Source organism: Pteropus medius, unplaced genomic scaffold (genome assembly GCF_902729225.1).
Source record: "Pteropus medius unplaced genomic scaffold, Ma_sr-lr_union100, whole genome shotgun sequence".
Lineage (NCBI taxonomy): Eukaryota > Metazoa > Chordata > Mammalia > Chiroptera > Pteropodidae > Pteropus > Pteropus medius.
This window is the reverse complement of record NW_024349800.1, coordinates 61,413,723-61,428,525: the sequence shown is the minus strand read 5'-3', so window position 1 is coordinate 61,428,525 and position 14,803 is coordinate 61,413,723. Positions and strand designations below refer to the sequence as shown.

At 57.3% G+C, this 14,803-nt stretch overlaps 1 protein-coding gene and 1 pseudogene across 4 annotated transcripts in view; both read left to right on the top strand.

Moving 5' to 3' along the window:
* The window catches only part of ASAP2 (ArfGAP with SH3 domain, ankyrin repeat and PH domain 2), a 136,629-nt gene that overhangs the window by 117,848 nt on the left and 3,978 nt on the right, over positions 1-14,803 (top strand). The window contains exons 21-27 of one of the 4 annotated variants that reach the window (XM_039888080.1): positions 1,272-1,385; positions 3,634-3,886; positions 6,346-6,483; positions 8,015-8,186; positions 13,446-13,495; positions 13,939-14,027; positions 14,429-14,551. In XM_039888080.1, coding sequence (XP_039744014.1) covers positions 1,272-1,385; positions 3,634-3,886; positions 6,346-6,483; positions 8,015-8,186; positions 13,446-13,495; positions 13,939-14,027; positions 14,429-14,551 — 939 coding nt within the window. Of the gene's footprint in view, positions 1-1,271; positions 1,386-3,633; positions 3,887-6,345; positions 6,484-8,014; positions 8,187-13,445; positions 13,496-13,935; positions 14,028-14,428; positions 14,552-14,803 lie in introns of all 4 variants that reach the window. The other 3 variants (XM_039888079.1, XM_039888083.1, XM_039888082.1) reach the window with 3 other exon arrangements.
* On the top strand, positions 2,480-2,598 carry LOC120622287 (uncharacterized; annotated as a pseudogene).

Below are 14,803 nucleotides of genomic sequence, written 5' to 3'. Positions count from 1 at the left end.
GTGGCCGGAGTGGGTGGGCGCGGAGGTCCCAGGACCCTCGGGGAGGGCTGCTTCTGAGCCTGGCGGTGTGGGTCCTGATCAGATCCCAGTGTCCTCGATGGGACGACTTAGAGAAAGTGTTTTGGGGAGCCTTTCCAGAGGCGATGACCACTCCCCTCCGAGTGACGCCTGGTTGGTATTTGCTGGCTGGACGTGTTGACAGTGCCCCTGGCGTTGCTGTCTGGGCGCGTGGAGCAGAGGCCAGGAGGCTGCCTGTCCTCTGACGTGTCTAAGCTGTTGGTGCGACCCTTCCCGTCAGCACACCAGAGCTGGCTCTGTTCCATCCCCCTGCCCCAAAGCGTTTGGGTTATTGTGCACCACCTTCTCCTGTCCCGTCCTGGAAGATGAGACAGTGTGGCCAGTGGACAGAGCCCGCTGGGGTCAGGCGGACCCTGGTTTGTGGTGCGGTCCCACCGCCGTGACTCAGGAAGGCCACGCCAACTCGCCACCAGTTCCGTTTTTGTGACGTGGAGACGGTGCCAGCGTGCGAGGTGGTCGTGGGAGTTATTGTTGGACTCTGTGAAGTGCTCAGGAAACGGAAAGGCCATAGGTGTGTCGGATGAGTAACAGGCACTGTTCTGAGCACTTCGTTTACTGACTCACGTCATCCTGACAACTGCTTTTTGGCATGGCCTCTGCTGCTACCCCCATTTCACAGATGAGGACAGCAAGACTAAGCAACTTCCCAGAGGGCGCACAGCTACTCTCTGGCTATGAAGATAATTAAGCTCTAATGTCACAAGACCCCCTTGTAGCTAATGAATTAGCTTCCTTCCAGTTCATGTAGTGGAACCAGCCATTCACCATCCTTGAGAGAATTGAGAAGACAGCCTTTCACGTTGTCTTCTGCAGGGCTCAGTTGTCTCGTGTCCGCTGGGGAAGGCGGGGTTCACAGCGGGCACTCGCTCGTTCTGTGCAGGTTGAGTTTGAGCCCAGGTGCTGCTGTCCACACTTACGGGCTGGGCTGCCCATCATCCTGTCCCTTGCCCGCGGGCAGCGCTTTACAGTGTACATAGCAATGATAGGAGTCTCGTGGTCGTCTGTGGGTTAGGGAGGGGGCTCTCCTGAGGCCCAGAGACCGGTCGACGTGGCCGGCCTCGTACTGCAGTCCCGGGCCCCTTCCCGCCAGCCAGTGCTCTCCCTCCTGGACGTGTTGGTGGGTGCCCGCTCCCTGGGGCTGCGCAGGGCCGGGCGCATGAGCAGCGTCACCCACAGTCCTTTGTTCTCCTCAGCTGACCCAAGCCTTATCTGGAAGGTTCAACTCCCACGTCCACGTCGAGTATGAATGGCGACTGCTCCACGAAGACCTGGATGAAAGCGATGACGACATGGACGAGAAACTGCAGGTCTGTGCGGGGCTGTCAGGCGTCGAGAGTTCTGTAAGCTCATTCAGAGCAGCGTGGTTTCTGGCCTGTGATTAGGGCAGAAAGCTGTTTTGTAGGAAATACAGTTCACTTTTTGCTTCTGCCGATTTCGTAGGTTTTGGTTTTACCCCTCCAGCCTCCCAGCTCCTACACGGTACTTTAAAGGAACGTGGATTATGCCATCACAGGCGGCCGCTCACCTTCAGGTGTACGAGACCTTTGATGCTTTGGGTTTTAGTGGAAACTCACGCTCTGTGGATGATGTGACAAAGAACCTGGTCTCCCCCAGTACCGGTGACCACGTTCACCTAAGGTGGTCTTCACATAATAACCAACATCATTAAATGACCCTTGGAGCTCATGGGTCGAGCAGTTTCCTTTTTCAGACGGGGTCACTGAAGCCACGAGAGAGGTCCACCTGGCCACAATGAAACAAGTATTGAGACCGGCTTGGGGCCAGACCGGGGACTCTTGCCTCCTCGTCCAGTTCCCTTCTCGTGACACATACTGTCATGCACACTTGGGGATGCCAGAAAGCGGCCACCTTCACACAGGTCTCAGAGTGAGAGTCAGACTGAGATAGACTGACCGGAGAGCCCACACTGCAGCCACCGTGCCACTCGTGGGGAATGCCATGTTGTTTTCTGTTTCCCGCAGGTCTTCACTGTCCTGCTGTGTTATTGAGGGTGTCTCGTTATGTACGTGGCATTTCCGAAACCCACTGGGCTACCTGTTGATGGAGCCCTTCACGTCCATTCTTACTGTTTCTTAGAATAAGATGTTTCCCCAGAGTTAGCTATAAAACAGCATCAGTGAGAAGAGCTGAGTGATTTTACACTTACTTCCCTTAGAAGAAGGAGAAGGTTTGAAATGCCTGGCCCGGGGCGAGAGCCTCTCCATCACACACACCACATTCCCGTCCTGTGGGCAAGTGACACAGCCGGTGTAAAAGTCCAGCGGCCAGTGCTCTGGCTCGGGACCCTAACACTCATCCACGCACTCTGTTTTCAGCAGGGAGTGGCGGGGTGGTTTGCTCACACAGCCGTGAGCGTCGTTGGACTTTAAAAGTATGTGTGGTCTACGGCCACGCCCCCCTGAACAAGCCTGATCCCGTCTGATCTCAGAAGCTAAGCAAGGTCGGGCCTGGTTAGTCCTTGGATGGGAGACCACCTAGGAAGACCAGGTGCTGTAGGTGTAAAAAATAAAAAGTAAGGGATTGTAAGCTGACAAGTCCTTGCAATCTGTGAGGTCAACCAAGGGTTGCCTCACCTAAAAAAATAAATAAAAGTATGTGTGAAGAGCCAGTGGCCGTTGAATTCTGCACACCTGAGCGGCGTCTGAGCCGGTGGGCTGGCCAGAGCCTGGTGGAGCGGGTACATCTATGAGGGGAGGAGCGGGCACCGTGGATGCCGACACCTGCTTGGCTAGCGCTGTGCTCGAGAAGCAGATGAGAAACAGGGTCAGCGAGGTTAAGTCATTTGCTCAAGATCATAGCTGTTTAACAAAGCCGACATTTGAAACATGAGTTAGATTTCGTTTGCCTAAGTCATGATTCCGTGCACGTGACCTTCAAGTAGGACAGGGGTCGGCAAACTTTTTAAAGGGCCAGACAGTAAAATTATAGACTCCTGGGCCTAAAATATCAGTCTTCGTTGCCACCACTCAGCTCTGCCAGGTGGCTCGAAAACAGCCACAGACAACATGTAAGTGACCAGGCATGGATGTGTTCCAGTAAAACTTCATTGACAAAACCAGATGGGGGCCCCACAGGCCATGAGTTAGAGGCATGTCAGGGAGTCTAGTTCATATGAGAAGAAAACTTTGCTCTCCCCTGAATTAGCCATACCGCTGCTGGGGGGTGGTTGCACCTGGCTGCCCAGAGCAGCTGTACTGCAGCCTCAGAAGGCAAGCCTTCGAGGGCCGCTGCGGTGGAAAGCGGGGCGAGGCTGAGGGAGCTCTGGCTCGCGAAGGTGAAATGACTTGTTTTTACTGAATGGAGCATGGTAAATCATGGGGTTTTTTTTGTTTTGTGTGTGTGTGTTTCCATTAAGAGACGTGATAAAAGCGAGTTTTAAGTCTTGCAGCTCTTATGTAATAGTCGAGAGTCGGAACGCACCGTGCCCAAATAGAAGTGGTTGGTGTGCATGAGGTCGTCACCAGTAGATCGAACACTGTGACCACGAGGTCACTGTGTCTGCGTTTCACACACCTGCCCGCCACCCCTCTGCAGCCCAGTCCCAGTCGGCGAGAAGACCGGCCCGTCAGCTTCTACCAGCTGGGCTCCAACCAGCTGCAGTCCAACGCTGCATCTTTGGCCAGAGATGCCACCGGCCTGGCCAAGGACAAGCAGAGGAGCTTCGTGCCCAGCATCTTGCAGAACGAGACGTATGGAGCCATCCTGAGTGGCAGCCCGCCACCCAGCCAGCCCGCAGTCCCCAGCACCACCAGCGCCCCGCCCCTCCCCCCGCGGAACGTTGCCAAAGGTACGACCTGCTGGCAGCTCTGCCGCTGCACGGCTTGGGGTTTGGCTCTGGGACGTATGTAGCTGCTTTACACCCAACCAGGTGACAGCTGGGCAGCACCGGGACGGTGGTTTTTTCCGAGGCCTTTGGTTTCGTAGTCTGTCGTTCACTCCCTAAAGGAACTCCATCGTTCCTAGGGTGCCGGTGGCGGTAGTGTCTTGACTTGCTGCTCGTTCTGGGCAGAGATGTGGCGTCTGCGTGACTTGGGGAGCACGGGGTCCCACCAGGGCAGGCCCGAGGCGGGCGGGCCGGCTCCTGACGCCGGTCCGTCCGCTCTCTGCCCGCAGACCCTCTTTCTGGTCCTTTTCTCTCTTGCTTTTCACCCCTCACGACCCCTCCGTCTGCCTTCCCTCTCCTCTGCTTTATTTCCCCGGCCTGTGCTCGGCCAGCCAGTGGCCCCTGTGGTTATTTCTCATCTCCGTGGTCCCCATGAAATGAAGGATAAAAAGATGCAACTCGGGGACAACGCTCAGGCTAACTGTAAAAGTGCAGAATAGTCCCTGTGGCCGCCATACCTGATGTGCCAAAGCCACTCCCCTTGGTGACTGTCACAACATCGTGAGTTGGGCTCAACGGGTACTGCTTTGTGTTTTCACAAAAATGGAAAGCGAATCCCCTGAAGTTAAGTATTTGCCTGGCAGTGAAGTCGGACTGGCCAAGCTGCTCCCGAGGCAGGTTCAGCCAGTGCCCTCGGAGGGCTTCCCACGGGAAGGAGGGACAGGCGCCTCCGTGGGGCGTGACTTCCAAGCACCATGGCTGCCGTGGGCTGCAGGCGGTCACAAAACAAGCCCCGGATTGCGTTAGTGCAGTGGCCGCTCTCTGGGAGAGGAGCGTGGGTGGGTGTCGGTGGCCTAGGCTGAGGAGTGAGTGTGGCACGCACCATCCTGCTGCATCTGTGTGCGCGTGTGGCTGCCCCCCACACACACTGTGCTGGGTATCTGACCCTCCCACACAGCGCGGGGTGGTCCAGAGAGGCCAAGGAGCCTATTGCCCGGGGCATTGAGTCACCCCTCAGGAGCAGACCCACAGAGAGGAAAGTGGGGTCTGCGCCAGGCAGGCACCTGGAACCCCGCCTGCTCCCCTCCCCAGCAGAGCCCAGCACCCACATGGCACCCAGCACCCTGGCGCCTGCATCCCAGGCAGTGTCCGCACCCTGGCTCGGTGGGGAGGTCCCTGAGCAGGAAGGAAGCTGCAAAATCACGTCCCACAGCTGCATCGTCCTCCCTGTCACCCTCTCTGGGTTCTGGCAGGTGATGGCAACAGCTGAGCTTGGGCCCCTGTGGGGACACCTCACTGCCTTCTCCCGCGATAAGACGAGCTGAAATGATCCGGCCATCTCCAGTAGAGGCTCCTGCTGACTCTGTGTCCTGTGGGGAAACGTAGTTTGCTGTGTTGGCTCACGTAAAAGGAACGGAAAGCTGTTCATCTTTATTTCTTGCTTTTCTAACGTCTTAGAATGAGAGGGTTTCTGTCTTTTCGTTTATTTTTGTGATTCCTGTGGTTAGTTTACCTTCATTTCTTCCTTGTATGATATAGATTGCACTTCACCCCTGCTAGTCCCTGGAGGATCTCCTCGTCCTTTGTCCCGTCCACACTGGGTCCAATGTGGAGTCCCCAAACAGCAACCAGAAAAGGGTGTTGATGCTGTCATGCCCACACCGGGCAGGCGTTGTCCATGGCAGACGTGCGAAGGCTCCCTCTGCACGTGGGGCCTTGCCCTGCGCGTGGGGCCCGTTTCCTCTCCGGGCCCCGCCCTGTGTTCCCTGTGCAGCCACAGACACAGGTGGCCCCGTGTACCTGAGCAGGTGCCGCTCAGTGAGGAAGAGCACCGAGCTTTGTGGGGCAGAGGAAGGGATGTGACCGTGACAGCACCGTCTCCCCGCGGTGTCACCTGAGCTGCTTGGTGTCATCTGTGTCCATTTCTAGCCAGAAATACGTTTGCAAGAGGTGGGAGAGAAGACCCCTTCACCTGGTGTCTTTGGCTCGTACCCTTCTCTCCTTGTGCCGTGACCCCCACAGGCCGGGGGGTCGGGGGGGAACCTAAGGGATGGGAGACAAGCCCACGTTCTGTAACCTGAGTGTGGTGCTCAGGGCGCACCTTTGTGGTTACGCATGTTCCTCTCCAAACCAGCAATTGCATCTGAGAAATAAAATCAGTAAGACCGGGAAAAGCAGCTGGGAATTTTCCCGGACGCGTCATTCATTTGGTGTGCGTTGGTATCTGTCTTCCAGATACCAGAGACGGGGATTTTAAAAAGCCAGCGTTCTCTCTGTGGCCTCAATGCTGTTCTAGAAGGGCCATCTCTATCGTTTTATCAGGGAGAGGATCAATAATGCAGTGTTCTGTTTCTGTTTTTGTTGTGTGTGTGCGTGTGCGCCTGCCCGCATGCGCGTGTGCGTGCGTGTGCATGCGTGTGCAGTTCAGACAGCCTCCTCCTCCGCTAACGCCCTGTGGAAGACAAACTCTGTAAGTGTGGACGGTGTAAGCAGGCAGCGGTCTTCGTCAGATCCGCCAGCCGTCCACCCACCGCTGCCCCCTCTCCGCGTGACATCGACCAGTACGTTTTTCTTTTCCTTTCTCGCCAGTGGGCTTTGTGGATCTGGATGGCCAGGGGGAGCCTTCTGCAGCCGCGTGGGGAGACAGCTCCCTGGAGCCCCACGCCCAGGGTGCAGGCGCTGCCCGGTGCCCGGCGCTGCGTGGAGGGCCGTGGCTCTTCCGCCCCCGGCCCCTCCAGCCCGCGCCTCCCCCGCTGCCAAGCCCTGTCCGGCACCCGGGAGGGGCTCACTCACGCCCCTCTGACCCACATTTCAGCAGCACGTCCTTCTTTCAGGCTAGCTCAGGGCTTCCTTTCCTCTGGCCATGTGGTTCTCACATTGGGCACAGTCTTCGGGATTATAACGTTTCTCTTCACACAAGGGCGAGAGTCCCAGGACCTAGGGGCCACGCCAGGGGTGGTTCCCCTCCAGCTCAGAGCGCAGAGTGGGCGAGGCCAGCCCTGGAGCTGCCCTCTCTTGCCTGCTCTGTGGGAGGGAGGGGCTCCCCTGCCCCTAGTTTTTTCCTGCCTTCCTTAACCTCACAGATAAAAGGAGCCCAGCCCAGCAGCAGAAAGTGCCATGGGTATGTGGCTGCCCGCAGAGCAGGGGCTGTGTCTGGGAGGGTCTTCCAGAGGCTGGGAGTGGGGCGGGGGTCGTCCAGCTCAGACAGCAAGGGGTCACCCGGAAGGGCCCAGAAGCCCACCTTTCTGCCTCTCGGTCTGGCCTTCTTGTGGGTGGGGGTAGATTTGCATGCTCGTCTGTCTTTTGACTTTAAAGCAGTAGAAGGAAATAGGAGTGAAAACGAAGAAGAAAGGTAGACTCTAAACCCATCCCTCCTCGGTCTCCCTGGCTGTCTGGGAGAGAGGAGCCGCTGACTCGTAGGTGTCAGCCTCTGTCCTGAGGCAGGGTGCCGCCCAAGGGTGGGAGAGAACGCTGGCCCTTCGGGGACCAGCACTCACATCTGTCAGCGAGGGGAGTGGGCACACGTGGGCTCGGGGCCCAGTGCCACCTCACCAGCTCCGTGACCCTCAGCGAAAGCGGGCCCCCTCTGAGCCCGAGCCTCCGGGTCTGCAAAGTGCAGGGGACAGCCGCGTGGCCCCGCCCCCTCTCGGCCCACAGAGAGTGAGTTCACAGCCTGTCCTCAGATTGACCCGCGTGCAGCCCGGGGGAAGGGGGCGGCCCCTGGGTCCACGGAGGCAGAAGGAATTGTCCCAGGAAGGCCCTGCTCCCCCTGGGCAGGACCAGTGAGCTCCGAGCCAGCCAGGCCCCAGCCGCCTGGGTTGTGCTCCAGGTCCCAGGGTCGGGAGCAGAATGGTCTTGGCAGCTCCGTCTTGAGTTCCAGCTGAGAAAATACTGAGGCTCACAGAAGCATTCTCTCCCTAACTGAGGCGTGGAGGGGCTCCCCGCCACTACCATTCACCGGAAGCCTGCGGGGAAGCGAGGGCTTCTCCTCACAGAGCAGCGATAGGGAGAAGGCGCCTCGTCGGAGGAGCCTCTGGTGGGAAGGCTGGGAGTGTGACGCCTGAGTCTGACCCTCTGCCTCTCTCTCCACAGATCCTCTGGGTCCCACGCCGCCCCCTCCAGCAGCGAAAACGCCCAGCGTGATCGAAGCCCTGAGTCAGCAGAGCAAGCCTGCGCAGCCTGGGGTCCCGCTGGGCAAGGCCACACCCCCGCCTCTGCCCCCGCAGCCACCCAGCCGCCTCCCGCAGAAGAGGCCTGCTCCGGGGTAACCACCTCCCCTCCCCGCCTCGCCCCCTCAGGGCTGGCCGCAAGGCTCCTTGCTTCTTGCATTCAAGGAGCTTCCAAGTGGTCACCTGCCTAAGTTGCTGTGCAAACATTTGAAATCTCCAGTGTCTCTACTGCTGTAACATCTGAGGTCAAGTGATACATAACTTGGTTTCATCAGGTTTCTAGTGTCTTCAAAATTTATCAAGAATTTTTAAATTGTGTCAGTTTTGTACAAATGTGGATCCTATCTCCACGCAATGAATTTGGATTTCTGTTTGGTACAGACACTGGGCTGCGGGGAGTTAAAGTCTTCAGGAGGTGAGGTCTCTAGGTTCTGTTCGTCGCTTGCACACAAGGTGGCGTTGACGCCGGCACCCTCTGTGGTATGGGGCCCGCGTTTCCTGTGAACGAGGGTGTTCTACATGAACACAACGCAGCCAGCAAAACCAGGGGCCAGCGTGGGCACGCCACTGCCTTCCAGCCCTCAGACCCCACTCGAGGTCCACTGCTTGTCCAGACACGTTCCTTCCGGCAAAGAGCCCAGTTCGTGGCTCTCGTTCTGGGTCCTTGCAGTGGAAAACGGTTCCTTTCTGTGGAAACAATGTTTAGAAGCCAAGGTCAGGGTGCCTTCTTCGCGTGCTCATTGTTGTTGGGACATCACCACTCCCAGGCCAGCGTGTGAGTGGTGCGAACTGGGTGTGCACACATGTGTGTGCGCACACACATAGGTGCGCGCACACACATACACGTTCATGCACGTGTGGACATGTGGACAGCTTCACTGCCACGTTTCTAGCTCTGCCTACGCTGAAATCCATGAGTTCATACTGTCTCCAGTTTTGGTTCTAGTAAGAAACCACACCACAACTGACACAAGTCACAACCGTGTTATGCTCACAGACACTCGGGGCTTTGGGTTGGCGCAGTAGGGTTAGCTCGTCTTTGCTGAACGTATCTGGGCCCTTAGTAGAAGAGGCGAAGGCCGGAGGCCGGCATCACGGCGGCCTCCCCACGCCACGTGGCTGGCGGCTGGAAGCCCACCGGGGCCGCTGGCTGAAGCACTCACACGTGCATGGCTCACCATGTGACTAGGGTTTCCTCACATCATGGTGACTGGGCCCAAGAGCAAGTCCCAGGACACAGGCCTGGCCTTGGAAACCGCACAGGGCGTTGCTTCCACCACGTGTTCCTAGCCAGGCAGCGGCGGAGCCCAGACTCGGTCAGGTTGGGGTGGAGGCAGGGCAGCAGGTCAGGATGCGGGGCAGGGGTTAGAGTGCAGTACAGGGGGTGGGGGCGTGGTCTAGACTACTGCTCTCTAAAGAACTTGGGGGCCATGTTTTAAAAGCTCCTCAGGATGTATTCTGATTCCCGCCCTTGCGGTACTTGTGACTCCCTTTCCCCATGATGAGATCTGGCTCCCAGGCTACCTGGTTGATCAGCATCTGTGAAACAGGGCTCCCATCTCTGCCTCCACCTCCCCTCTGTGCAGAAGCCTCCGCTCCCTGCTGAGAGCTGGGGCCCCACATGGAGGCTCCCCCTCCCCGCCAGGCCACCCCCAGTTCCCCTATCCGGGCCTGATGCCTTCCTGGTGCCCCTCAGGCACCCCTCTGACAGGCCTCCCCTTCACGGACACCTCCTGTCCCTGCTCAGGCTCTGGCACTCCCGGGCGGGTCCGTTTTCATCTGTGTCATCAGGTAGATGATGACATGTAAACTGGCGGGATGTAAATTCCATCCTTCAGTTCTGAGAAATTCCATTGATTTTTTTAATGCTTTCTATTTTTTTCTGTTCTTTCAACATGATTGCCATTCAGATGTCAGAGCTCCTCGGCCTTCACGTATTCATCTTTTCTTTTTTTTTGGGCTAAGCTAACTGCTCTGACTGCCCGCCCCTGAATCCCAGTGGCTGAACGTGTGGAAGTTGACTTCTTGCCCGCATGAGGTTGTGTCTGTATTCCTGCTTGTACGGCGGTCCCAAGGAGTGAGTCAGGGACCTAGACCCCTTCTGCTTCTCACGCCACCATCTTTGTCCTCTGGGCCCAAGGTTACTTCTGAAGGGAAGGAAAGACCAGGAAGGCGTGCTAACGTCAGTGGCTGGAGAGGTGCTCACGCTCCTTTGACCAGAGCCCATCCATAGCCCCACCTAGAGGCCGGGGCTGGACGTGCAGCCCAACTGGGCAGCTGCTCCACGCCTCCGGCCCACTCCCTGCCGCCTTCTGGTGTCCGTTTCTGTGTTGTTTGTTTGCTTGCTTTTTAAATCGACTTTCTGGGAGATTTTCTCAATCTTATCTTACAGTTTTTTGATTGAGTTTTTCGTTTCTTCTGTCATATAATTTTCAAGTTAATAGTATCCTGTTTGTGTCACGGGATCGTTTTCTTTCATCTGAGACGATTAATGATGGGTTTTGGGTGTGTTCTTTTATTTTTTTAGCTTTTGTTTTCCTGCACTATTTGTCTCTTCCATGTTCATTTCTCTTTGTTTTGGCTTCTGTCCTGTTAGAAGTTTGTGCCTGTAAATCCTGTGTCCCCTGCCAGTGAGCTGGCCACTTGAGGGGGCGTTAAATACTCACTGACAGACTGCACCCCAGTGCGCAGAGCTGCCAAGGTGGGTTTCGCCATGGTTTGACCTTGCTGGCCGTTTTATCGGGGACCCTGAGTTGGGATCTTTTTTCCTGTTCCTTAGAGAACAGCCTTCCAGTCTCTTCTGGCCTGAAGGGAGCAGATTTTCTTGGAGTCGAACGTAGAAATGAAGTTAGACCTTTACTCAGTCCTTCCGTCTCTCAGATACTCCCAACAACTGCACCGGGCATCCCTGAGTCCAGAGCCTCTGCTCTAGTCCACCTTCTCCAAGAGTAGAAGCTTCTGGTCTTCAGCGGCTTAGGGGAGGGCAGTCGCTAGGCACCCAGGGACTCGGTCACTCTGGAAGCGGATTTTGGCTGATCCTGTTTGTTGCCCCGCTCCCTGACCCCCAGAAGTCGGGGAGGCGTTGTGGTGGGGGGGCGCGCTGGACAGCGCACACGGGAGTGGTCAGGTGCCCGGCCTGCTCGTGACTCCTTCCGCCATGCTCAGCTTCCAGAACTGGGTTTCCTCTCCAGTTCTCCTCTTATTGGTTTAGTTTTTTTTTTTAGATTCTTTTTCTTGGGAGAAAGTGGAAGTGAATGTTTCAGCCTGCTGGTTTTAATCAAAAGACTCTCGGGACTTGTTAAGTGCTGCTTTGCAAGCTCTCTCTGAAGAGAGAGCGTGTGGGGGATCTCACCGGCTACCGAGCGGTGCCACGAGGGGCGTGCGCTCAGGTGCCCGGTGAATGGCCACAGGCCGTGCTTCCTCGGTTTCTGTGTTGGGGTCTGTGCCTCTCTTCGGCTTTCGGCTCAGAGTCACGCTCTCCGAACTGCTGCTCTTTAAGAGACCGAATCGTGTGTCGAACTTCTAGGCGGGACGCGGCCGGCTGCCAGCGGTCAGCGGGGAGCTCTGAGGACCGGGGTGTTGGCCGCCAGGTGCGAGGTCCCGGGCACATTCTTTCCATTGCTCGGAGGCCTCTCCCCAGGGTCATTGCATGAGTCGCCTCTGGCGCAGCCTTACTTGGTCTTGCCTGTTCCATGGAACGGTGTTCTCTCATCTCATTGGACCGAAGGGAAAGGTGAGGCGGCAGCAAAGCAGGTGATGCTCGAGGGCCTCCCAGCTGGATCTGCCCGAGTCGTTTTTAAAGGGATACACCCCATTCCCTAGTGTTATCCTGGGGACGAATCTGGGTTTTCACTTTGGTTCTCCTAGAGCAGGAGTCGGCAGACTACGCCTGCAGGGCCAGAGGCAGCCACCTGCTCTGCACAGCTGGTGAGCTAAGAATGGTTTTTATAGATTTAAATGATTGCAGCAACAAAAAGAATATTTCACGACACGTAACGATGGTATAAAATTCAGATTTCAGTGCCCGTTAAGTCAGGTGTTGTTAGAACGCAGCCACGCCCGTCTGCTCACACATCATCTGTCACACGCTCACGCTGCGAGGGCAGCGTGGAATAGTCGTGGCAGAGACCTCACTACCTCCAAGGCCTAACGAGTTTACTCTGGCACTTTAAAGGAGAAGTTTGCCGAATAGCATCTTAGAGGCTCAGGCCTCCCCCGTGAGCGTTTCGTCGTTAGCCAGAGGCGCAGGGCCCAGCAGAGTCGGCGTGATGAGCTCTGTCTTGACACTGGCGGGAATCAGACGACGGGACTGGTCAGATTGGCGGGGCCTTCAGGGGTCAGGCCTTTTTAGTTCCTTGGAAATGTGAGCAAAGTCAGTGTCGCGTTTCCTCCCTGTCTCTCTGAGACTGGGACAGAGGCCCCGGGCTGGGCAGCCAAGGAAGCGTTCCTCCGGAAGTGGACTGCGTTCCTCCAGAAGTGGACTGCGTCCCTCCGGAGGTGGACTGCGGTGGGACGCCTTCGTCCCTGGCTTCTCCCCGTCCTCTGCCCTCCAGCCCCTTCCCGTCCCATGCAGGCCCCGGGTGTGTGCCTGGCTCGTGCTGGGTGCAGTAAGTCGCAGCAGGGAACTTGGGGTCCTGCTCCTCTCCTGGCCCGTCACAGACATTCTGTCACTCGTCCTTATTTTGAGAATTGACAGAATTGCTGTCACACATTGTGCAGATGAAAACGCCAACCCAGGGAAACCCTCTTACCCAGGCCCTCTAGATGGCAAGTCTGAGTTCACAGACCCCTGCGTGCGGGCCCTGAGGACCGCCTCCCTTACCTGTGTGTTTCTACCCAGGGCTTGGGACATGCTGGGCCCGGAGACTCACGAGCAGGGCCTGAACCAGTCAGCCACATCAGTTACAGACAGTAGGGACCACAGCACAGAGGCTTGGATGGTACCGACCTGTGGTTCCTGGACAGGTCCGGGCAGAGCCCTCAGGGCCCTAGAGCTGATCAGCCCTGCCCTCTGAGTCCATCGAGGGAAAGGGACTGAGCAAATTGGGGTAGAGCTGGCGGCAGGTGCCAGCTTCCAGCCCCGGGCTGGGTCATGGCCCACAGGCCAGCATGGACAGGAGCCCTTGGGAGGAGCCTGGTTTGAGGGTCAGGACCTGGATCTGACACTGTCCTCTGGGCCTGCCACTCTTCCTTTTTTCGAAAATAAAAAGAGGTAGTTGAATAACAGTTGATAAAATCAACACCCAATTTCAGCTTGAACACAGCCGGTTCCTTTATGAAAGGGGGTGAGGAGGGACAGGTGACATGCTTCTCAGGCCTCAGGTTTCAGCAAATCTATTCTCCCTTCTTTGTAGGATGGACAAGACGACCCCACTGGTCAACAAAGGCCAGCCGAGAGGACCTGGTAATTGTTTCATTTGGGACCGGGCTCTGTTTCTGCTTGGTTCATGGAGGCAAAGTGGGAGGCGTTTCCAGCCCAGTGCCAGCCCTGTGCAGGGCCAGCCGTCCTCCCCGCGGCAGAGCCTCTGATGCTCCTGCTCCTGGGGCCGCCCTGCTCTGTCCCCTTCTGCTGATGGGGGTGGGGTGGTACAGAGTCCCCTGGGGATCTAGAAGTCTGCAGGAACTGGTCACATCTGTCTCACTGTGTGACACCTGTGCACTCTACAGAGGTTACATGGAAGTCACAGATTCTTTGGCCTTTGAGGGACTTGTCCCTCAACAGGTGAGAAAATCTTAGGAAACTTGCCTTTCAGACCTGATACCATGGCTTTTGTATTAATCGTTTGTGTCTCACGGTTATGACTGAAGGGGCATATTGTGAGTTGATTCATTTTGGTCCTAAAGCAGTGGATCTCTCTGGAACAGAAGCTCTGGGTCCTCTGTCCAACACCGCGGCCGTGCAGCCCCCCGCGCCCATGCCCAGGAAGTCACAGACAGTAAGTGGATGAACCCTCCTCGTCCTGCCTCTTTGCTCTGGCCATATAAGCTCTCTGCGGCCTATTCCCCAAGGGCTCAGAGGAAGCAGATCTTCCCTCTTCCCCTGGTTAGGGAGTGGGATGGCCTCTTGCTGTACCCAGGACCGATCTGGCAGGATGCGACACCAGAGCTTCCAGCAGGTGGGCTTGGCCCTCTCCACAGCTCCAGGACTGACGCCTTGTGCACACCAGACTCCAGCCGCCATGTTCCCCGCTCTCCAAGGCTGGGATATCTTCCCTTCCTTTTCTGGCCCCTCCCAGAACTCCCCGCCCCTGTGGTCAGGGCCCCTGGGCCCAGTTCTCTGCCCATGGGCCTCGCCTCCCGGCCACGCTAACCTCTGACCCCTCCTCCCCTCCCGCAGACTAGGCTGAAGCCGAAGCGGGTCAAGGCGCTGTACAACTGCGTGGCCGACAACCCGGACGAGCTGACGTTCTCCGAGGGCGACGTGATCATCGTGGACGGGGAGGAGGACCAAGAGTGGTGGGTGAGTTGGGGCCCGGCCCGGGGAGGGGGGCTGGGTCTCTGCACACCTGGCCTGAGGGGTCTCTCCCCAGGTGCGCCCTCCCTGCCCGGGCGTCCTCGGGCTGCCGGCCGCTGTGCCCCTTGCTGGCCCCAGATATCTCTTACATGAACTTCCACTTCCGAGGGGGCCTGATCGGTCCCTGCAGCGGGGTCCTCTCTTATTAGGGTTGGCAGGCCCCTTGGGCTGCAGTTTCCAGAGCATGCTCGAGGGTCT